The sequence below is a fragment of the Sander vitreus genome, chromosome 16 (assembly GCF_031162955.1).
Source record: "Sander vitreus isolate 19-12246 chromosome 16, sanVit1, whole genome shotgun sequence".
In the NCBI taxonomy this organism is placed as follows: domain Eukaryota; kingdom Metazoa; phylum Chordata; class Actinopteri; order Perciformes; family Percidae; genus Sander; species Sander vitreus.
This window is the reverse complement of record NC_135870.1, coordinates 22,953,645-22,977,714: the sequence shown is the minus strand read 5'-3', so window position 1 is coordinate 22,977,714 and position 24,070 is coordinate 22,953,645. Positions and strand designations below refer to the sequence as shown.

Here is a 24,070-nt window from a genome sequence, read left to right as displayed (position 1 = left end):
AAAAACAAACCTATGAGACATTAGTTGGGGATGTTAGCAAGCTGGTTGCGGTTAAATGTTCTAGCTAACTGCTCAGGATATATTCAGCTAGTAGCTAGCTACATCTACCGAACATAACATGGCTTTCCTCATTCCCTCCTTTTCTTGAAGAGAAATGCTTCAGCAGTAAGCAGACAGGTTAGCGGTCTCATTATGCTGGCTTTTAAAATTAGTTAAATTGCTGTTAGATGGCTGTCCCAACCAATTTATTTTACATCATGTATTATAACTCATCTTTATTTAAATTCCTGTTCCTTGTATGAAATTATGTGGAACAGAAGAAAATAGCCAACCCAGGGTTGGAGCATGGACAAACGGCATCGATTAGCTAATTTAGCTACGTTAGCTAGAGCCTAAGTTAGCTAAATCGAACAGGCATAGTCTCCACTTAATTTTCACGATTATCTCAATTATTTGTCTTTGAGTTAATGAAACACAGCCTTACCTTTTTGTTATTTTTGTGTCCATGTAATAACAGTGTTAACAACCTCTAAAGGCCTTGCTTTAAAACTGGTCCAGCTCTTTTAATGTCTTGAATTAGCTAGGAAACTAACGTAGCTAATGGATTTGGTAAAGACAGCTCTAAATTTGCATTGTAGAAATCTTCGACTCTGCCTCGTCTTATTTTCCTGTATTATTATGGTACCTTGTTGTTCATTGACACGCATTTACCAAGCACATTACCTTAAACAACATCAGCTGTCATAAAGTTGTTTAAATCTGGCTACCTGTACGCTAACGTTAGCAAACGAAGTTGAACTGCTAACAAAATGGGAGTGGAATCGGAATAACAAAATGCATCAATATCGTGTTGCAATATCTCCATTTTGATTCTTTTTTGATTTTGTTTATTTTGTTTTGCAAAGTTAACACATACTTCTGCACCATCAATAATGTTTTGTACATTAAGATCCATACCAAAATATGATTAACGTAGCATCTGTTATCATCCAAAACTAACCAAAAACCAAACAAACCCAATAGGTTTCATATGTGCAAAGTGAATTTGTTTATCACTACATACTGTAAAGAGGCCCAACACATAATAAAATAAAACCAAGGAAATATAATTTGTAGGCCTATTCATCATCAATTTTTCATGAACCAATACTAATTTTAATATTAGTCTATAGGTCCAGATTGCAGGTACACAGGTGATTGCACACAGTCTTTACTCTGAGAAGGATATGGGAAGGTTGGGTAAGACGCTAGTCCAGAAATGCACATAACGCATTCTCATCTTCTGTCCTACATAGTTCTTGTTCATCTTAGAATTGATCTCCAGGTACTGGTGTCCAGTGCTGGTGAATCTAGGCCAGGTAACGGGCACGCTCTCTCCTTTGTTAGGGTCCCTGTGGACATAACCAGAGAAAAGGACATATGAATTGAGGCAGTTTAGTTTTCTATTTCAATGTCTGATTCCGGTTGGTATTATTTCTGTGATTCTCGTATGTTTATACCCAGTTTTGGCAAAGTTGGTCCAGTAGGCGATCATGTAGCCAGAGACGTCACGGTGGCTAGGCCAGTACCCCAGTGGTGTGGAGAAAGGCTTTCCGAACACATACTGCAGGTCATCAACGTGGTCGGCTCCCATCCAGCTGGGGTAGGGCCTACCAATGCCACCCATACGGTTGGGCTGAGAGAAGAGGTACGAGTAGGTACGGCCAGTTCTTTGGTAAGACAAGGAGAGAAAAGGGATGACTACACCAAACGAGGCTAAATAAAGATGGAGTGTGTCACAAGAATAATTATTATCCTTTGGTAAATTAAGTGAATTCATTAATTTACATGCAATTTGAAGTAAATAACTTATTTTGTATTTAAAAGATGCAATCAAATATACTATATTTTACAATAACCATTCAATTATTAAGAAAATAAAGTAAAAAAATGCAGAATAAAACAAGTTTTTTTGTTTTATTCTATTATCAAACTGTCACCTTCATTACATTTGGCTTCTGCTTTACGGTTTGATTTATGTCATCAACACTTAAGGGCTACCAGTCTTTAAAGACAAATTGTATGTACAGCAAGATCTTATTCTCACGTGGCGTTGGCAGCATGAAGGTAGAGGGCAGCCTGAGTAGGAACCAGGAAGATGTAGTCTGTTCCAATCTCCACAACGGTTTTCTTGATGGTCTCCTTGCTGGGGTTTGAGCCCCAGGTGGAGGTGTATGTGGAGTAAGCGTTGTCCAAACCAGCCTTGCCCTTCTCCTTAGTGTAAGAAGCCAGGAGCCTCTTTACATCCTCGCTGCAATCAGGAAGGTTTGAAAATGAGGTCTGATAAAACACCATAGCAACACACTTCTAGAAAAACAAACAGTGTTGCTCTGAGTAGAACCAACATAGAATTGTGAATGTTTCACACTGTGATCAAATGACTTCAACTCACATAGGGGTGTCCACCAGGGGGGCATTGATTGAGGGAACATCTAAACCAGTAAATGTGTGTCCATCCATGTCGTTGACTCCAGCGATGTAGTCAATGGCAGCGGCATTGTGGAACAGTTTGGAAGGCTCATCTGGCAGGAAGTCCCCATCAATCACAGGAGACAGGAACAGGTTCCATACAATTGGGTCTGACAGAGACAGACACAACCAGACCCTTACTATGTACAGTACTAACTGTAAAATTTATACCTAACTAGCAATCTAATTTCCCATATGCTGGATCTGTTATTAGTCTGAAAAGACCAAGCTAGAGGAATTTAGCCCTGCAATGCACACATGTGCACCCACAGATTTGTTTAATAATTTATGCTTTATATATGTGCAAAAATTAAACTGTTAATTCTTATAAAAAGGAATAGATAGTCAAACGATTTCTCAAAATTGCCACTTTGAATAAAACACATTATTGACATCAAAATCTACTACAGTGTGGGGTAGCATTTGAAATTTGACACTGTGGCAGCAATGTCCACCAATGTGCACTGGAGAATTTACACGCATGTTGATGTTCAGCAGAGATGTGGACTTGAGACTTAGTGACTTGGACTCGAGTCAACTGAAGTCATCGTTTTAATGACTTGCGACTTGACTTGAAAAATAAATGACTCGAGATGACTTGACTTGAGGCATGACTGGCTGTCAGTCAAACTCATGCTATAGCAACACCCCTGATGAAGCCTCATTAGTCAGACCACAACCAGTAATCACTTTTGGATTTAATAATTTTATATGGATTCAATTCATTGTCATACTTTTTGTACTAGTTATACAAACTAGCCAATCATTTTAATTAGATGGGCTACTAAAACCTTGTCTTTTTTTTTTATAAAGATCGGTAAAAGTGCATTATCTTGGGTGTAAAAAAAAAAAAAAAGTGACTTGATTTGGAACTTGATTTGCCTGAACTAAGGACTCGACTCGACTTGCCCCCCCCAAAAAACTCGTGACTTAGTTGAGACTTGAGACCAAATGACTTGGGACTTAAGCAAAGATGACTTGGACACAACACTGATGGTCAGTCAGCCATTGGGTATAGTCTTTGCTGTGTGTTCATGTAAACATTTAGAAGAAATTAGGCAGAGTGAGGCTGCTTTCTGTTTAAGCCCAAATGTCCATCTAAATTTAGTGCAAAAAAAATTAAATCATTTTATGTAAATCTGCAAAAGAAAATGCTAATTAATGTGTTTTCCATTCACTATTGTTATATGAACATTAGGAGTTAGGCATTAAGATGAATATAATATAATCAATATATAGTGCCATTATTTTCTCCAGTGTGGTGCCATTAAACCATTGCAGAAGAAGCAATGAGATGACTTTTTCATCTATTCATTGCTCTGGTAGAAAGCACCACAATGTCTAAAAGAAAAATGTAAACGTGGCTATGTGGAGTGCAGTCCTTACGATCGGGTGAGCTGGACAGACTGAGAGGGCCAGCCAGCGTAAGGAGAGCAGGATCAGTCATCTTCAAACAGGCAGCCATGTTTTGATCTGTGGGGCAGTTGACCTTCAGAGCAACCTGGGGAGAGGGTTCAAATCATCTTAATTGTTTCCTAGCCCTGACATTATATACACCGTTAAATTAACTATTCCAAAAAAGTGTTAAAAGTTCCATAGAAGAAATAAAACATGTCAGAGAAGCTGTTGTGTACCTCCTCAGCGAACCTGCGTGGGTTCTTATTAATACCCCATGAGCAAAGGGCGACACCGCTCTGGGAGATGGCTCTCTTGAACAGCCCTTTGTTGTGGGGAGTGAGAGTCTGTGGGCAGATATTATTATTATTTTTTTATAAATAAAGTTAGATTCATATTTACAAGTTGTGAATGTTATTTAATTTCATATATATCATCAATCTCTCATCTCACACAATGAGTTAGACACCTAGAAAAAAAAGCTTCTCACCTGGAAGCTGACACTAGCTCCACCTGCAGACTCTCCAAAGATGGTGATGTTGTCAGGGTCTCCTCCAAACGAGCGGATGTTCCTGTTCACCCAGGCAATGGCAGCATGCTGGTCCCAAAGGCCATAGTTTCCTGACGCGGATCAAACATTTCACTCAATCTCATCAGAAATTACTTATTTAATGGAACATTTTATAAAAATGGGAGGCGGGCCAACATTTTCTAGGTAGAATTTTGTCACTGTTGTGAAAGAAACTGGCACCTACCGGGTAAGTCAGAGTCTCCAGTGCTCAGGAAGCCCATAGTGCCCACACGGTATCCCAGTGTCACCACAATAACATTTCCTCTGTCTGCAATCTCCTGCCCGCTGTACAGATAGTTGTCCAGGAAGTTAGCACCCATCGAGCCCCCAGCCAGGAAGCCTCCCCCATAGATCCAGACCATGACCGGCAGACCAGTGGACACTAGGAGACAGAGAAAATGAGAGCCAGTTGTAGAGTGTAGATCTAATATGGGTGAATCTCTGTAGGCTTCTCTGTCTTTACCTTTGCGGTCGTGAGGAACCCAGATGTTAAGGTAAAGACAGTCCTCACTGCCTCTGGTGTCAGACATCAACATATTCACCTGAATGCATCTCTGCCTGTAGTCAGTGGCCTTCAGAATACCTGATTAGAGACACACACAGTGTGGGTAATGATGTACTGTATGTTTTCATGACACATTACAAAACTTTTTAACTTCAAGTTAAAAGAGAAGGGGTGGCAGGAGTGACTGATGATGCTATGATTGCTAGAAGAGCAAACATGTCTAGTTGCACTAGGTAACAAGTGTGCTGCAAAAATGTACCAACTAGTTAAATAGTAGAGGCTGTTTTCGCTAGCACTAGTAAGTGCAAATGTTCTAGTAAGCAGTGTTGCAGTCGAGTCACCAACTGTCAAGTCTGAGTCAAGTCTCGAGTAACCAAAGAAGAGTCCAAGTTGGTTCGAGTTTAATAAAAAATAATAATAATAACTTATTTATATAGCGCCTTTCAAGAAACCCAAGGACACTTTACAGAATTACAGTGGCTATACTAAGTGAGGTTGCAGGCTGTGGTAAACAGGTGGTGTTTCGGGAGGTTTTTTCTTTTTTTTTTTTTTAAATGTCCAGGGATGTAGCATTTTGGACATCTGCAGGGATGGTGTTCCAGAGGGCTGGGGCTGCAACACTCAAGGCTCTGTTTAGTCACCATTATCTGAGTTTAGGTACGAGTCAAGTCACGAGACCAGAGACTCCAGTCCAGGACTCGAGTACTCCATCACTTCTAGTAAGACCAAAAAGGATGCCACCTTTTTTTTTTTTTTTTTAACCTTACTAGTGGTACTAGTAGACATTTTATGCCCTACTAATGGAAAATGTGCACTTACTAGTTAACTAGTAAGGCATAAATATCCTCTACTAGTGAACTTGTTGACATTTTTTGAACTAGTGCCCCATCTAGTTAACTAGTTGAGGAAATTGTTGTTTGATATTGTGGATATGTATTTGATGATCAAATGGCTTTCCATAGATGATAAGTTAAATCAGTGTACCCACCGTCCCAGCCAGGGTGACGCTTTGGTTTCTCAAACCTTCCAGGGATGTCAGCAAAGGGAATCCCCTTGAAGACGTCCATGCGACGGAATAAGCCAATACGAATGTTTTTACCCTCCACCATACCTCCCTCTGTGTACACCACCCCGAGCTACAGGAAATCGAGCACAAAGAAATGCAAGAAGATTGACTGGATATGGTAGTTCACTCAGATTAGTTTTTTTTTGTTTTTTTTTACATAGAACTACAAATGAAATGTGGCATGCTGCGTTTAGATTTGAATTCTCAGTTTCCTTTTGGCATGTTTTGGGGAAAAAATGCTTTGCAATATTCTCATCAGTGATTGATGGCTCAACAATTAACAAATGACCATACTTTCTTAATTAAGAATAGAAGCTTAATTTCAGGATTGAACAGAGTTAACACATGGTTCTTTGGATATACTAGAATGACATTTTTGAGACACTTACTGAGGCCCCAGAGACCGTCTCCAGAAACACGGCAACAGCTACCAAAATCCCCAGCTTCATCATCATGACCACACTGTGCCAATCGGGTTGGTCGTCAGCCAGACTTTTATAAAGGAGACCCCTCCTCTAAACAACACCTGATCAGTCAGTGGGCCTGCTTTTTCCACTGTTACATAACATAACACATATGTAACCACATTGTATTATCAGCACTTTTCCCCCAACACACCCCACATGAAATTGCCAACATGTAAGTGAAGTTGTATGAGGATGGCCATGGCAATGGACTGATCCTGTCCTGTCCTTAGCTCTTCTCGCCATATATAATACATAAATACAGAATAGTTAAATAGTAATATCTAGTGGGGGGGGGGGGTAACCCCTACACAGACATGCCTTGGCCTTCCTGGGAAAGGTGTGTGTGACTGATGTTTGAGATGTGACTTTTCGTTTCCGTTGGCAACCTCTGCTGAGTTGACACAGCTGTCCAGCTGGACTCAAAGTCACACTGCTGGAGCAATCCAAAAGTTAATCATCATGGACGACTCTCTTTCTAACACTGTCAAGCTTTAGTGAGTTAAAGTGGACATACGCATCTCTCAAAAATGTTACATATCTATGTTACTATGGTGTATAGCCAATAACCTACACACCAGCGTCTTTATGCCTGTCCAAAAGCACCTGTATAGAAATGTGGACATAAACAGTTTGTACCTTTTTTTTAATGAACTATCCTTTGTTTGTTTGTGTTTATCACCTTCATTGGGGTTTTCTCATTTGTTGTGATTTATCCATTTTATCTCAGTCTTTCTTAGAATAATGATTTCTTATTACTATTAAATAAAGGATACACAGTATGTACGCACAGGATGTGACCACCACATGGCATTTCTAAGCTATTTGCCTCGACAATGATGTGCATCTCTTGTGTCATGACTTTGAACGTTATTTTGAGATGTGAAAAAAACAAACTGCATATTGATTAGTATCCCTGACATATGTCAGTGTACTGTATTAACCAAAAACATAATTACAAAAACGATACGGTTCTCACACAAACCACTAGAACTACTGCCATGTTTATTTACATATTTCAAACACGTCTTTTTTTTCTTATTTTAACAGAATACTGTAAGATATTAACAATCAAGATTGTTTTGTTACATGTAGTCCAGAATTTCTGTCTCCATCTCGTTTTCACTGCCCTCCGACGGCAGGAACTCATCATCTTCATCATCATCCTTGTCGTCGTCCTGCACCTCTTCCTCTGAATCCGAATCTCTCCCTGCGTATTTGGAAGTTAGGGTTGTGTGTCTGCGCTTCTTTGGGAGGTCTGGCAATGCTGGGGGAAAGAAATGGCATCAGTTAACTAGAAAAGTGCCCTCAGTAGAGGGAGTCAGAGCCAGGTGTGTCTAGGGACATGTGGGTGGGGAACAGGGAGTCCCTTTTCTTTCAGATGCAGAGAATAGTGCAAGGTTATTGTAAGCCAATGTCCTGGATCCACCTAGCTGTATAAACTTGATAAGGAAACAATAAAACGAGACAATAAGTCCAAACTTCTCAATTTAAAAAAGGTTTTGTAACAAACCACACCAACTTTAACCTCCCTTTCCAAACAAAGAAGAGTTGAATCCCACTCATTTGTCCCTCCCAGCTCCCTTACAGTCAAGATGGTGGCGAAGATAACAAAAACAGGGGTTTATTCATCTCTTATCGTGCCTAACTTCATTCCTCATCATTACATATCGGTCTGGAATTAATCTGCAGATGCTGTGGTTCAAAATGAGACCAAAACGTCCTTCCTTCCTATGTATTTTGGAGTGAGAAAACGCCCAAATTGTGGCCTGCAACAGACTAGGTGAGGCATGTTTTCAAGCCTAGCCGGTTTCGGTTTACCGAGTGACCGTGTTAACTGGTGACTCAGCCGAATGCGTCATGGTTGTTCGTAGCGACAGAAGCTGTTGAAAACACCAACATGTAAGTGTCCTCGTTTAAAGCTTTTCATTTCACGTGGCCAGGATGAAGGCGGAAATGCCCCAAAAACATAATCTTTGGGAAAAGCTTTTCATTTTACTTTAATCAACTGAAATACAAACTCATCGGTGTTCATTTTCTACGGCAACCATTTATGCAACTTTCTAGGAGCATCTACGGACGCATTCAGCTAAAAGTCACCAATTAACAATCTCTCATTAAACCAAAACACCCGCTGGTTGAGTTTGCAAACCCCTTTTACTTCAATTCATCAAGAATCTTTTCCATTTTTACATTCTTCGTTCACCGTGGAGGCATGCGAGAACATTTTCTTCACAAATTCAAGGTAACACCGGGTGAGTAATTCATATACAAATGATCATTACGGGGGTTGAAGTATTCATTTAATATCCAAGTATTAAACAACTGCATATCCCATGAGTCGTCTTGTCCATAGAAACACTGTTAAACAGTCCCAGGATTTCGCGGTGTCGCCAATTCACACAAATCCAACCAATCACCACGAATTTGGTGCGACTCGCAATTTTGACCAAGCACCGCAACTTTTCCGCAAATTTGACCAATAACCTGAAGTTTCCCGCGACTTCAACCAATCACAGCAGTCCCACGTGCCGTCAGTATGTGACTCTGAGAGCCAATGATAAAGCGGGAGTGAGAACGGGTTGATCATTTCCTTGTTTCTGATGAAGACGAGACGTGTGTGTGAGACTGACTCGAACATCTCACATTTACCAACAAAACGTACAGCGAAAGATTTTTAAGAATTTTAACATTTATGTACGCTGTGACGTTTTTTCTCTCTAAAGTCGCTGAAAGCTGCTGCTGTTTCAATCCTGTCGGCTCTCTGCAGCGGGCGGGGCTGAGTTCCCCCCGCGACTGGCGCGCGCGCACACACGCACAAACACACACAATCTCTCTCACACACACACACACACACACACACACACACACACAAAATCGCACACGGTGGCTGCAGGAAAAACCGGAGATGAGATGTACACGATGACCTAAATTGAGGACAGCTACGCTCGTTATTGTAAGTGCAATGATAAGTTAAAGTCCAATAAGTACTTTATCAAACCGTATGAATGTGTGTCCCAGGCCAGGTTAGGAAATTAACAATGTAAAGATCAACAAGCCACTGACAGTGACACATATGTTCAGATTTGATTCATTCAATAAATTATAACTTTTTGTCTTAAACCCACCAGCCATTTTCATATTATACCAACATTTGCAGCATCCTGAGCCTTTTTGGTAAGGTTACATAGGAAAGGTTATTCTCCCCAAAACAAGTTTCCTTTTTATTTTCAAAGAACTATAAAAAAAGAGAAAAAAATAAAATTTAAAAACGCAACTTTTTGCAACTTTCACTGTCTCCCGCAACTTCAATGCAACAAACGACATCGCAACTTTTATCTCAACTTTTTACGAAAGCTCCCGCAAAATCAGGCAGTTTGGGCTGCAACAATCTTTAAAAAAAAATCCTGGAGGGACTGGTTAAAGCCTCATATGACAAGCTAACAAAACGATCAATCTTTTGTCTTGGTTAAAATGACAAAAGTGTTCAATGCTGATGCCAGCATGCGAACAGTAACAACGCTAACATTCTGCCTCGCTCCAGCACCAGCGCTTGTCACACATTTGTCCATATGTCTACGGTAAGAGTAGTGTAACTGTAGAACTGTTAAAGTGCTCATATTATGCTCATTTTCAGGTTCATAATTGTATTTAGAGGTTGTACCAGGATAGGTTTACATGGTTTAATTTTCAAAAAACACCATATTTTTGTCGTACTGCACATTGCTGCAGCTCCTCTTTTCACCCGGTGCGTTGAGCTCTCTTTTAGCTACAGAGTGAGACATCTCACTTCTGTACGATCTTTGTTGGGAGTCGCACATGCGCAGTAGCTAGATAAGGACTACTAGCCAGTCAGAAGTATGAGGGCGTGCCATGCTAGCAGCTAGGCGAGCATTATAACGTGTGTTACAAAGTGATGCATGTTTGTCCCTGAAGTAAAGGCTGGACTACAATAGAGCTGTTTGGAGCAGTTTGTGAACAGTGTTTTCTGTTGGAGATGGTAAGTCCCTCTGGGGTGGACTTTGGGCTTTTTCACTTTGTAAACCTATAACATGCACAAAAAAAGATATGACACAAAGTAAATGGAAAAAGCCAAAAAGCATAATATGAGCACTTTAATGTGTGATCACACGTTTCCATACAGTGACCCTGAATGAGGGCAGCCGTTCTTGGTGAGGGATATTCTGCTTACCTGGTTTCTGGGCTCGGATGAGCTTCTTGATCATGGCAGAGATCATGTCCCTCAGGTGGTCAGTGGTCCCGAGGCGACACCAGCCGTCCCGCTCGTCACACACCTGCTCATCGCCCTTCTGCTCAATCACCTTTTTGATACTGGACACACACACACACACACACACACACACACACACACACAGTGGGGGGCACTTAAGTATAATTCTGTAGTATTGGTTCTTTACTATAGGACTTACATTTTTCTGAAACTTTACTCCACTACTTTGTGAAAGCTTTATTCTATTTGTGAAAATGCAATAAAGGGAGATTTTACTGTTTGTTTCACACACAGACCACATTGGACCAGGTCCAGATCCAAAACCACAATACTTAGACTTGTCAAATCAGGACTAAATTATCCCAGAGAGTCTAAAGAGTCTTAAAAACAGATTTAAGATTAGTAATGCTTTTATAGCAGGTCCACTGTTTTATTTTATTGCCACAGCATGGCCTTTGCTAATTGCCATTCAACGTAGAAGTCCACGTCTCTCCATGTCATTTCTTATATCCATGAGCAGGTCTTCCTTCTCACTTCAAAAGAAAAGTAGAAAAAGTTATTTTTACCTTTTTGGAAATCAATCAAAATATCTTCATAGATTTGCCAATGGTTTAATTTACTCTTCAAGTCCTTCTCCTTAAACATAAGTGTTGTTCTCTCACCTTTCCTCAGAAAAAGAGGCAGGACTGAGTAATTAAGATTTTTTTTGTATTCATACTTCATAGGCCATTGTCTCAGGTGAGGAGCAACCCCACTTTACTTCTAGGGAACGCTGGGTCCCAATCTTCTTTGATGATGAAACCCAGCTGGACAGGATTGTGAAATACCTGTCAAACTTCCCTGACAGCTGTGACACACACACTCTGATAAAGTGTGCACCATGGTGTCTTCTGACAGGATCAAATACATCCTAAATGTGTTGCTGTCAGAGGTAGGTCCACAGCAGTTCCACGTTATATTCACGAAGACATTTTTTTCCTATGACTTAAAGTGGATATATGTAACTTTCAGTTTGTGTTGATTCTAGCGGCCACTTTGGACAAAAGTGGTAGTATTTTCACCACACCTGTCGTAAAGGTCTTTTCTTCACGGTGCTGTATTGCCCACTGTAGATTACCAAGTTTGCGTTACCTTGTTTACACAAGTACAGGGGAAGACCTGCTCATGGATATAATAAATGACATGGAGAGCCGTGGGTTAATTCTTGTCCAGTTTTGACAAGTTTAGGTGTAGTGGTTTTGGATCTGGACCTGGTCCAATCATATGCAAAAAACAGTAAAATCTCCCTTTTATTGCATTTTCACAAATAGAATAAAGCTTTCACAAATCTGAAACTGGGTTATTAAGACTCTTTAGACTCTCTGGGATAATTTAGTCCTGATTTGACAAGTCTAGGTACTGCGGTTTTGGATCTGGACCTGGTCCAATGTGGTCTAAATGTGAAAAAAACGGTGAAATCTCCCTTTATTGTGTTCTCATAAAGACAAAGCTTTCACAAATCTAAAAGTGTGTTTTAGACATAATTATAAATTTACCTTAATGACTAACACAAATTCAATACAGTAAGAGGTTCAAAAAACAGAGGATCAGTCACTTAGCAATGTAAATTATGTTTCCCTGCTGAATCCGACAGTTTTAAGTTCCTCTTAAATTTCCCCTTAACTGCCGAATTGGAAGCTGCGAATCGGATGCCAACTTCAGCGTCGTATAAGTTAGCCTAGCAGCTAGCAGACGTCTGCTCATAGCATAAAGGGTGATTTTTTTTGTTTGGTTTTAACCTGGACCCTATTTTGCAGTTTTCTACTGATACTCTCTTTCAACTAACCCTGAGTGTCTGTCGCAATGTGTTTGCCAAGATGATATCTCGATAAAACATTTTTTTTAAATGATTTGTTGTGCGGCCGTAATCTGCATGCACGTTTCTTTCAGCCTAACGTGGTTGAATAATCAACAGAGCAGCTAATATTGGCAACGAGAGCAACAAGTTAGCGGTCTGCCAAGTCGTCACTGCACCTTACTGTCTGCTGCGCTGCTGTGTGTGTGTGTGTGTGTGTGTGTGTGTGTGTGTGTGTGTGTGTGTGTGTGTGTGTGTGTGGAGAGGAGAAAAGCAACAGTACATAACAGCAAAACTCACGCTTAGCTGAAATAGAAAAACACTGAGCTGCAACAAGTTTTTTAGTTTAATAAAAGGTATTCATTTTTAGGATTCTGTTATTCTACAGTGTTCAAGGACAAAACGAATATCTGAATCCCAAAACTGAGAACCAAATACCTACCCAACGAACGAATATCTGAATATTTGGGTCCAGCCCTGCTGTTTGCTATGTGAAATTTGTCCTCGTAATGCAGTTAAGGGTGAAGTAATAGCTGCCATGCAGTTGCCACCCCAGTGTCTTACCCCTTCAGAGCATAATATTTACATTTTAAAAAACAAATGTACCATGATATATACCGTGTATAACGTCTGTGCTTCAAATTATACCGTGATGTAAATGTCAGGCCACGCCGTCCAGCCCTACTTAATCATATTTGAGACAATTTAAGGCCTTTACATACACTTCATTCACCAATTCTTAGGACTTTTCCAGAAACAAGTAGTGTATGCACAGCACTTTGACGTACCTTTCCACATCCAAATCACAGAGCTGGTAAAACATCTGTCTGTGAGGAGGCAGCATGCCTTCTCTGAAAATGTAGGATGCCTCCTGCGGAGATGAAACAGAGGTCTGTTGGTCTGCAGCAGATATCATTCAGCAGATTGCGTCGAATGAAAAGTTTTCCATGACTGTGATAGGCAATCCCTTCCCTCGTCCATTTTAGACTGTCAGAACAGATAAGACAACCCCTTATCATCTTAACCTTTAAGTTTATGGAGATCCAAATTGTTTGGAGAGAAAAAATAATTATATATAAATAAAATATATATTTATTTTTTTATTTGAATAAATACAGACAAAATACAAAAGCTAACCATGAAATCAGTTTTGCCATTAAGCAAGAATAGCTTGAAACTAGCATGTTAGCACCATTGTCCAATAATGTCCCATTACTACAGGAGGAGATACTGAACACTGACGGACCTTCAGCTGGTAAGAGACTGGGACGGGATCTCGACTGATGCTTGGACCCTCCTGAGCTGGAAGTTCCATCACACTTGCTGCCTGGGGACCTGGAGGAAGAAGGAGAAAAAAAAAGCCACAGCACTTTTTCCAACATGTAGTTTACCTTGGCAACAGCAGCGGAACGGGGGAAATTATTCGTTAATTTGTACCCACTTTTTCACACAGGACACATCACATCAAGGTTATAAAGACTGATTGCAGCCATGCGCATTTTGGATGGTGGTGTGGCCCTGGAACATATCTGAGCAAGCTTGACACAGACTAATCCCTGAGGACACAAGCCTCCCTGGCAGAGCCTGAGATGCACAACTTTTAATGAACACATATTGATAGGTTTGGTATTTGTGCATGCAGGTGTTCGAATGTATCTCATCTAGTCTGAGGAGCTTCTATGAACGGGTCAGTTTTAAGGTGACATTGTCTCACAGAAATACCAAGCTTAGAATGTGTGAATCTATTATGAGTTTGGGTACAACCTTCACACAGAGGAATTGGAGCCTGGAATGTGAGACTATTAGTAGAATCTTCCATAAAAGATGCAGTTTGAAAGCAACTGTTCCACTAAAATAGATAGCTTGGACTGTGTGAGGACAAAAAGAGTTTAAAAAGGATCCATTTTGATGTTCATGTTAGTCACCCTTGGGCAGACGCTTTTGTGTGCTCACGGTTGTCTCATTTCCATGAGAGTTTGTTCACTGTTTAAATAAAGCTGCATTTGAACTCATCGGACTGGTCGTCGTCCTTGAAGTCTCCCAACATCATTTCTGAGTTATTAACCGATAACACACATTAAAAGGAACTAAGGGAGAGTTTCAATCTAAATACATCCACAGACTCACCAGATTTGTTAAATGTGATGGGCAGACTGTAGTTAAGGGCACTCCTCTTGGCTTTTACTGGCATGTCAGATATAGAATACCCTAGAAGTGGGGAAAAGAGAGGAACAAACAGTCAGTGTCAGGCAGACAGGTCTTGACTCAAAAAAAAGATGTACAAAATTATTGATTTGGAACACTTAATTTTGGTCTTCATATCTGATGTCAAAAATAGAAAGCGCCCATACATTTGAATAAAAACCTCTTTGAAAATATACAGTAACGGCCTCAGGTTGTTACCGTGCTTGGTGCTACAGCGGATCCTGAAGTCCAGCAGCTGGTATTGCTTGGAGTCGCTTCTCTTTCGGGGGTCATAGCCCAGCTTCACCCACAGACTTCTCCACGGCCCTGTCACCTACAAAACACATCTGTTTGTTTAAAGGAAGGGAAGGAACTTCACAAAATAATCATTTGTATATACCAGTGTTACCTTGAATCTCTGAAGAAGTACTTTGTTTTTCTCGTATGTGTCCACGGTGAACAAAGAATCCAAAAAACGGAGAACATTCTTGATGAACTGCCGCATTGAACAACGGCAAAGTTCTATCAAAACATCCGTTCACACACCCCTCGTGCAGTATAATACAAGTCTCGTATTTATCCGGTCATATACTCAGTGCTTCACATATGCCTTTTGCTACGGCCTTTGTAACCAGTCTCACCCTTGCACAGGACCGTTACTCGCCATGCACTCATCTTTTATATTATTACACTGCACGAGTTGTGTGAGAGTTTAACGGGTGTTTTGATATAGCTTTGCTGTTCATCGCGGCCCCCCATTACTTCAATTCATCAAGAATATTCTGTTTTTGGATTCTTTGTTCACCGTGAACACCTGCGAGAAAAACATGATTTCCATGTAACAGAGGGTGAGTAATTGATATGATATAATAGATATATAATTGATCATTTTTTTGTAGGTGAAATATTCCTTTAACTTACTGTACATTTGGACAGAACAAAATGTTTATTCTCCCTTTTCATTTTTGAGCACATTTCTTTTGATTTAAATAGGACTTCATGATGTCATTAAAGCAAAGAACAGACTGTATGAGTCACTGTACAGTGAGTGGACAAAGCATGAACCCTCGTACAAGAAAATGGAATTAAGTAGAGTAGCTTTGCAACAAACACTGCCTTTGTGAAGCTCATAGTATTGACCGAAATTTTATAGTGTGTATTCAAAGGTGCTTCACAGCCCCTCAACGCATTGTTATACATTTCCTATATTTTTGTCACAAATCTATTTCAACGAATATTTCTGTTCAGCTACTGCAAAGCAACGGCTGACTGAGGCTTCGTGCTCAATTTTCATTTAAGATTCAAAGTTTCTAAATATATCTGAATAGCATTTACTTTTTCACCTGAAATGCCCCCCCCACACACACACTCTCTTCGTTACCAGTTACTGCGGTGTCAGCTCAGCTCACCATGTAGTAGGCGAAGACGGGCAGCAGCAGTTTGAGTTTATCAGGGTGGATGTTGATGTTTGCCTTGACCGCATTCCGGGACCAGATGGGCCGGCTCTCAAACATCTAGTGACAAAAGTGGCTTGAGATTAGATAAAGTCATACATCTGTAACATTATGCAACATCCGACTTTTCCGACTGCAACCAGATGCCATTCCTGGGATGAAAACTGTTGTTGTATGTAGGTTGTATGATTGATTGATTGATTTCTTTTATTTTGAACATGTAAATAAAATATCAGAAAACAATATTAATTAAAAAAAAAAAGTTAAAAAATAAAACTCCATAATTTCCAGTACTTAAAGACCTCTATTCACACATGCAAAAAGGAGTAGGAAGAAGTAAAACTTATGTACTCCTACCCCTTTGTATCCTTTCTATCATATTAAATGAGTTAGCTACAAAATAATAAGTCTATAGAGATAATAAATCTGTAATCAATGAAAATATATTTACAGAAGTTCAATTCACATTCATATATTTACCCATACACAACAATAATTATACACATACCACAAATTGTGTTTCTCTGTACCTCTGGAATATAATTTCTTTGAACATCTTTTTGAATTTGAATATGTTTAGGCATTGCTTTAATTCATTATGTAGTTTATTCCACAATGTTGTGCCACTGACAGATAAACAGAAACTTTTCCTTGTAGTTCGACAACTCGGAGTCTTAAAATTTGACTTTCCCCTTAATTCGTAGCCCCCCCTCTCTTTCAGAAAATCTTTTCTGTATATTGCCAGGCAATAAATTGTTTCTCGCCATGAACATAATTACTGCTGTTTGAAATTCGACTAGGTCAAGTCATTTTAATGCTTTAGACTGTGAAAATAGTGAATTGGTGTGTTCCAAATATGCAGTGTTATGAATTATTCTTATTGCTCTTTTTTGAAGTATAATTAACGATTTCAATGAATTTTGATATGTGTTTCCCCAAACCTCTACAGATTAATTTAAATATGGTAACACCATTGAACAATACAAAATGTGGAGTGATTTGTAGTCTAAAATGTGCTTTGCTTTAGCCAAGACTGAAATACTTCTAGACAGTTTTATTTGGATATATTTTATGTGAGATTTCCAGCAAATCTTGTCATCTATAATCACTCCAAGGAATTTCATTTTGTATACTCTTTCTATATTGGCACCTTCTATCTGTAACTGAACTCGATTGATTGATTTACGATTGCCAAATATCATGAATTTGGTTTTACTCACATTTAATGATAACTTATTTGTGTCAAACCACTTGTTTTATTTTTCTGAATTCTGAAGTGATTATGTCCAGGGGTTGCTGTAAATTCTGACCATAACCAAAGATGTTTGTGTCCTCTGCAAATAATACAAATTTCAGTAATTCAGATACTTTACATATATCGTTTATATAGAGAATAAATAGTTTTGGTCCCAATACTGACCCCTGGGGGACACCACATGCAATGTCTAAACATTCAGATGTATAATCGCCCAACTTCACAAATTGTTGCCTGTCTTTTAAATAACTGCTTAACCAATTCAACACTATCCCCTAAATTAAAAATATGAGTTAATGGTTTTGAGATCCCATCAATTACATTTTTTACTATCTTGATATCTATTTTATTACAATCAGTGGATGCTTTAGTTTTGCATTTTTTAACAATGTCTATTATTTATTTTTCTTCTACTGCTTTAAGAAACATTGAACATTGATTTCTTTCAATAAGATCATAACTGTTATCGATTATCTGCGGAATAGGAATTTTTATTTTACTATGCACAACAAGAGAGAAAAAAAATGAAATACTATTTATATATTGTGAACAGAACAGGGGAGGAAACTATTCTTCTTTATTGATTACTCTATCCATTTTTTTCCCCATATAAAATCTCATATTTTGAAAATGACCATCACTATTTGGCTGATTTCCCTATTAATTAAGATGATTAATGTTCAATCTAATCGACTGTTTCAGCGCTGGAATATACGGCAAAGGATCGTCAGCCTAATATTAGCTTCAGTGTGAATTATTTACTTGATTTTAGTATTTTACATTTGCAGTTTGCCATTTGTCAAATGTGCCCTTACTTCATTAAAGAGCCAGCATTGATTTCTATCTGGTGAGCCCTGGATGACATTTCCTCTGGAGAAGCCTGTCTGTGGCCAGTTTGGATTGCTGGCACTTGTAAGTTATTGTCCCTCCTGTCTTAATAAAGGACTTAACTTAATTCAGAGTGCCATGGATTTCCTAATATCTTTTCTAAATTATTCTTCACATTACACTTGTGACCCTGGCCATCAGAGTGCGTGTTTTTGCTTTCAGTAACCAGCAGCCGTTATTACAGCAGCAAACATACTTTTCTCAATTGCTCTTCAGCCTGCCTGTCACTCTCCTTCACGGAGATTCGTGCCCAGTTGGCCTTGGCTGCCTCCAGGCACTCGGTGGGCACAGTGGGCTCAGTGAAGCTGACAAAAATGGCGTTGTGGGGCCGTCGAGCTCGATTCAAACCAATAAAGTTCCTGTTGTTACTGAATTCATGGCTGTAAACAGAAAGGAGGAGAAATATTATAAATATATTCCTGATAAGCTGCATCAGCATCACGAAGTAATGATGGGTTTTTTTCCCCCCACAGAGCCCTTACAGTGACTTTTGATAGACGTCAGGCCGGTAATAATAATCCACAGGACAGTCGAGGCGTGAGAAGATGGCCGGGGGAAGAAAGAGGGGCACGGGCTTCTCAAAGAACTCTTGATTCTCTGATTTGCGGAGGATGATTTTGTCGTACAAAGAAGTGTCTTTTCCACCATCTGAGTGCACAGCTAGGCACTGAAAGTCTGCCATCCCTGCAAAAAAACAAACACTTAATCAAAAACAACTAACCTCATCTATTTCTTTTTTTCCATGTCACTCTTTTTTATGTTCAAACAATGTCTATGTGATAAAAAGTGCATGAATATAAAACATCTCAGTGTTCAACCGTAGTGAAAGGAAAGAAAACGTCAGACTATGAGGACTTTAAATCAAACCTTGGAATTTGTATGTCGTTCCTATGACTCCGAGTATATCCATGTGGATCTCGGCGTCCTTGGGGTCCTTTTTCCGCACCCGTCGCCGCACTCTGAGTACGAGGTTGCTCGATGGGAAGCGGTTTCCACACAGAGGGTGACAGAAAGGGTCCTGAGGTCGGAAGCGTAGCTCAAGACGCCTGTTGGGGTGAGCGAAGGACTGTGGGATTCACAGGAAATGCAGACGGGTATCAGATTAGGGCAGTTTAGCTACAGCGGTGATGATGAACCAGAGCAAATATGTTGACAGTTACGTACTCACAAAACAGCCACTTGACTAAACTGTGTTAAAAACCATTCAGGCCCCTTTTGAACATCAGTGGTGTATATTTCTCAAAGAAGTTACAATTAAACTACGGGTATTGTGGCCCCTGTGGGTCAGGGCCTCAGGGCAGTTGCCTGCTTAAAAGGTACAGCGTTCTTATGGAAGACAGTTGCTTGGGAACTGAAGGGTCAAGTCCCCGGTAAGTAAGAAGTGTGAAGTCTGTGGAGGACCGGTAGCTCCTGGGCAAGGCACCGAACCCCCAACTGCCCTGAGCCCCCTCCCTCGGACATTTCTCCCCTTATGCATGTCTAGGGCTACTATTTGTGCATGTGTGTGTATTTCATGTGTGTAATGAATAACAACAACAGAGTATAACAATTGAATTTCCATTGAATGTTCCTGCTTCGTCTTCTTTTGTTAGCTAGGTGGACAGACGTTTCTGAAACTCTGAAATGTAGCATTTTGGCTAACTATCAAGCTATGATATTTTAAAGCGCCCATATGCTCATTTTCAGGTTCATAATTGTATTTTAAGGTTGTACCAGAATAGGTTTACATGGTTTAAGTTTAAAAAAAACACCATATTTTTGTTGTACTGCATAGCTCTCTCTCACTGCTGCAGATCCTCTTTTCACCTGGTTTCTGTTTTAACTACAGAGTGAGACCTCTTTTCTTCTTCTTCTGTACTACCTTTGATTGCACATGCAGTAGCTCAGATGTAGATCATGTCAGCTACCTAGCTCCATAGACAGTAAAAGAAAGGCTGTTTCTCCAACTTCAGTCAGTTACAAGGCAGGATTAGCTGGGAGACTTCTAAATGAGGGCGCACATGTAAGTAGTTCTTTTGTATATTATGGTGAACTTGTGTGTGTTGTAGCAGTGCTTTGCTATTGAGAACGAGGTAGCATGCTAGCATTAGCATTAGCGTTAGCATGCAAACGCTACGAGCTAACGGTTGCGGTTAGCCAGCTCGTTTCGGCACGGCTTGTGACGTCACAAGCCGTGCCGATTTTGAACAGCTCACCCAGAGACTGAAGGCAGGACACATTCAGAAACCGTATCTCACTCAAAACAGCATGGATGGATTTTTTTCAAAGTTGGTATGCGTGTGGAAGCACCAGAGACACAAAAGAACACCCCAAATCCCAGAAAGTGTTTTTTTCATAATATGGGCACTTTAAATTCGAATAACGTTACTTCAACATTACAAAGTATTACAATTAAAATATATAGGTTAATATAATATGACATTATATAACAATTTATTTTGCAGTTTATGGCAATGTCTTTTATTCGCGATGTCTTGGATAAGTACTTAATTACCCACAATCCTGAACAATCCCACAGTGATGCCTCTGATTGGTGGAACTCATGCTGGTGAGGAGGGGGGGGTGTCAGTACCCGATCTCTGCTGCCTGCACGATCCGCCACGAGGATTTACGACACTGCACGAATCACGATCTGTTCCACGCTTCTGATGTTAGCCTCTGCCGGGAAGCTAACGTTAGTTTAGCTAACAGCTAATTCGGCTAACCGCTAGCTGACAGCTTGATTCAGTCTAAAATAACGTTAACTCAAACTTAACACTGGGTAAAGCCGTCTACAGCTGACGTAACAGCTGTTATATATGTTAACATGAAAATGTCATTTTCAGGTTTTATTTTGAGGGTCTTTTACAGTTATTACATGCTGTCTCAGCTAGCGGTTAGCCAAATTAGCTGTTAGCTAAACTAACGTTAGCTTCCTTTGTTCAGTGGTGCGCGGTGGTTTATGGGATGAGTAGTTCCTTCGCTCTGAGATGGAGATATGTACAGTCTTGTACCTTTGATCTTTTTGGGATTTTCTGTTCGTTTTTTTACTCGAAATGATACTTTGTATGCTTATGAGTCACGTACCGCCTGGTTAGCCTAAGGCGTGGTCTAAAACTCTTTATATACAGATTTTTCCAGACGTCAATGGGAGAAATGAATGGGAAATTTACTTCCGGAACCCAAGGTCTCTCAGAGGAGGGGCGGGACTGTTGAGCTCTATAGGGGGTTATACGTGCAGTTTAGTGTCCCAAATTATTTTCCAAAAACTGAAAAAAATGATGAGGGTCTTATTTGAGACAGGTTAGTTTATTATCCCTAACCCTTACCCTAACAGCACAGGTGGTTTAGCAGGTTCATAATTAATTAAGGACATTTTATGGGGAATTTGGGACACTTAACTGCACGTATACCCCCATGGGGGTCGATAATAAACAACCAAGCCCAGGGCTCCAGACTGCGACCAAATGGTCGCATTTTGCGACCAAAATTTTAGAGTGTGCAACCAGTAAATTTGCCCCCTTTTTTACACGTTAAACGGCAAAATTTCGGTACCTGAGAGCGCGTAAGCTCAAGCTTATCTGTCCTCTCTAAAAATTGACGGAGAGCAGAGCTCTGACACAAACACACACACACTCGCACAAACAGGCATAGCTGCGGACGGTGCAAACTACGTCGGCTCTGCAGTTTTTACAGTTACAGTTTTTCAAAACTCCACGCAGACAGCGTTTGCTGCGATATGATATTAATGGCGAGGCGAAAGCGGTCGCAGTGCTGTTGACGTTACACTTCCTAAGCAGGCACAACAGTGGTTTCTGTGCCCTGGTGACTGACAGGCTGAGGTTGTAAGGCAAGGCAACTTTATTTCTACAGCACCTTTCAGCAACAAGGAAATTCAAAGTGCTTTACATGAAACATTAAAGAGCAATTAAAAACGGTCATGAAAATAAAACAGGCTAAAAAAGAATATACAAATACAAGAATAAAAGTTACAGTGAGTAAGAAATGAATAATTATTCAATTTAATAGGTTGTATGGATGGGTTTGGGAGGAGAGAGGGAGTTTTTTTGTTTTTTTTTTGTTTAGAGTGTAACATATTCTAATAAAATAACATAATGTTCTAAGTACATAGGATAAATAGGTTTGACAATAATTTTTACAACTGAAATCATTTCAGGTATCGGTACCGATACTGGTTCAGTAGTAGCCTAAACACTGCATGTTTAATTTTAAGTTGAATTCATTGTAATTGTAGACTAGAGCTGGTATGTATGTATATATATGTGTGTGTGTGTGTGTGTGTGCGTGTGTGTGTGTGCATGTGTATGTATATATATAAATAATGTAATTTCTGCATCTATTATCAATGTATTTATTAGTAATAGAGCGGAAATTAGTAGAAATGTGAATATTTGGTTAGCATGTTGATTTACGGTGTGTGCCACTACATTTTCTGTTGGGGGCCACTGTGCTCCTAGTGAAAAAAGTTAGTCTGGAGCCCTGAGGCCTGATAACTACAACAGTCTATCCCAGTTGTGAGTTAGTCTGCTTACTTTAGACACAGCTTTTTCCCCTCCGAGAGTCTCCAGCATCTTGTCCGTACTGGTAACCAACGCCGGATACTCCACACACACCAGTTTCTTGTCCTTCAGCTCCACGCTGGACGAGCTGCCGGGAATATCTGCATCTTCAGTCTGACAGGAAAGAGTCAGTTCTTTCAGAGTAAAATCCATCTTCAACTCCCTTAAATCCGCCATAGTGTCTGTTTTAATTGGGATAATCACGCGGGCATTAATACTGACACTAGAAGACCTAGGAGAGAGAAGACCCGCTCTTGCACAACAACCAGCGCGAGTGTGTGTGCAAGTGCAAAATAACGCCGGGCGGAAACGCAACCGCGCACATATAGTTCCGCATGCATCCATTAAGACTCTGGGTTCCTTTTACTTCTTTCCATATAAACTCTACCTTGTTAGCACAATTCATTGAATATTCAAGTACAACAATCTAACCATAATTAGGAATATTGAGACATCTTTCGATCGTTTAAATCTTAACTTAAAACAAAATGTAAAAACAAAGATGTCATGAAATGCGCTAGATATGTATCTTAATTATGAGCTTTAACTTACTGACATTCCAAGAATTGCATGTTTTTACAAATGTTTTAAATACTATACTATACTGTATTATTACTATTAGAACACATTTGGCCATAGGGTGGCGGTGTAAAACCAAACAACAGTAGCAGTCAATGGAGGAAATTCTCTGGCAGTGGGAGTGCCATCATTTCTCCAGCAAAGTTAAACAAGTCAAGTAACTACATCTTCTTGAATGCTCTGAGTCCATGTGAGCGATCTGTATTGTAATTTTATATTGAGCATTTGGTTTTTTTAACAGCCACTAAAAGTATATTTGTATTGTCAGAAGGAAACATCCACTGTTGTCACAGGGACCAAAAGAGGATTTGCGTGCTGTCCCTCCCAGAAACTGTCAACAGACTGTCATCCCCTCAGAGAAGAAGGAAGACTTTGAAGAAACAGTTGTATTGACCAAGTTATTTAAGATGCTGTTATATTATAGTCGGATGTGACAGTGTTTACTTAGATTCTAGTTTGTCTTCTTCTCTCATGCCTTCAGGGGAGCACGAGGCTTAACGTTGGAGTCTTAACAATATGGGCTTATAGCCATCTCATATTCACTTTTTGAAATTACCGCTATTTAATCAAGAGTATT

The 24,070-nt window shown here is 39.9% G+C and overlaps 2 protein-coding genes across 2 annotated transcripts; both read right to left on the bottom strand.

The window, feature by feature from the left end:
• Positions 1-879: 879 nt before the first annotated feature.
• Positions 880-7,392, bottom strand: LOC144531483 (bile salt-activated lipase-like). The gene is made up of 11 exons (XM_078271639.1): positions 6,435-7,392; positions 5,968-6,115; positions 4,938-5,057; positions 4,659-4,856; positions 4,394-4,524; positions 4,143-4,250; positions 3,895-4,009; positions 2,432-2,618; positions 2,087-2,290; positions 1,500-1,709; positions 880-1,391 (listed from the first exon to the last, which is right to left on the bottom strand). The coding sequence occupies exons 1-11, from the start codon at positions 6,498-6,500 to the stop codon at positions 1,211-1,213; spliced, it is 1,668 nt and encodes a 555-aa protein (XP_078127765.1). The 5' UTR covers positions 6,501-7,392; the 3' UTR covers positions 880-1,210.
• A 102-nt stretch (positions 7,393-7,494) lies between these two features.
• On the bottom strand, positions 7,495-23,222 carry gtf3c5 (general transcription factor IIIC, polypeptide 5). The gene is made up of 11 exons (XM_078271638.1): positions 22,888-23,222; positions 19,223-19,421; positions 18,838-19,039; positions 18,552-18,735; positions 16,168-16,272; positions 14,978-15,092; positions 14,702-14,782; positions 13,821-13,909; positions 13,363-13,445; positions 10,702-10,841; positions 7,495-7,776 (listed from the first exon to the last, which is right to left on the bottom strand). The coding sequence occupies exons 1-11, from the start codon at positions 23,089-23,091 to the stop codon at positions 7,595-7,597; spliced, it is 1,584 nt and encodes a 527-aa protein (XP_078127764.1). The 5' UTR covers positions 23,092-23,222; the 3' UTR covers positions 7,495-7,594.
• Positions 23,223-24,070: the final 848 nt, after the last annotated feature.

Bases quoted from the DNA above. Each gene is read 5' to 3' on its own strand.
- LOC144531483 (XM_078271639.1), bottom strand. From the start codon at position 6,500: ATGATGATGAAGCTGGGGATTTTGGTAGCTGTTGCCGTGTTTCTGGAG. The intron at 4,857-4,937 runs GTAAAGACAGAG...TCTGTCTCCTAG, and splicing joins GGTTCCTCACGACCGCAAAG to TGTCCACTGGTCTGCCGGTC. The intron at 4,251-4,393 runs GTGAGAAGCTTT...ATCTGCCCACAG, and splicing joins GAGCTAGTGTCAGCTTCCAG to ACTCTCACTCCCCACAACAA.
- gtf3c5 (XM_078271638.1), bottom strand. From the start codon at position 23,091: ATGGCGGATTTAAGGGAGTTGAAGATGGATTTTACTCTGAAAGAACTG. The intron at 14,783-14,977 runs GTAACAACCTGA...CCCCACTTCTAG, and splicing joins CCGCTGTAGCACCAAGCACG to GGTATTCTATATCTGACATG. The intron at 7,777-10,701 runs GTAAGCAGAATA...TCTTTCCCCCAG, and splicing joins CATCCGAGCCCAGAAACCAG to CATTGCCAGACCTCCCAAAG.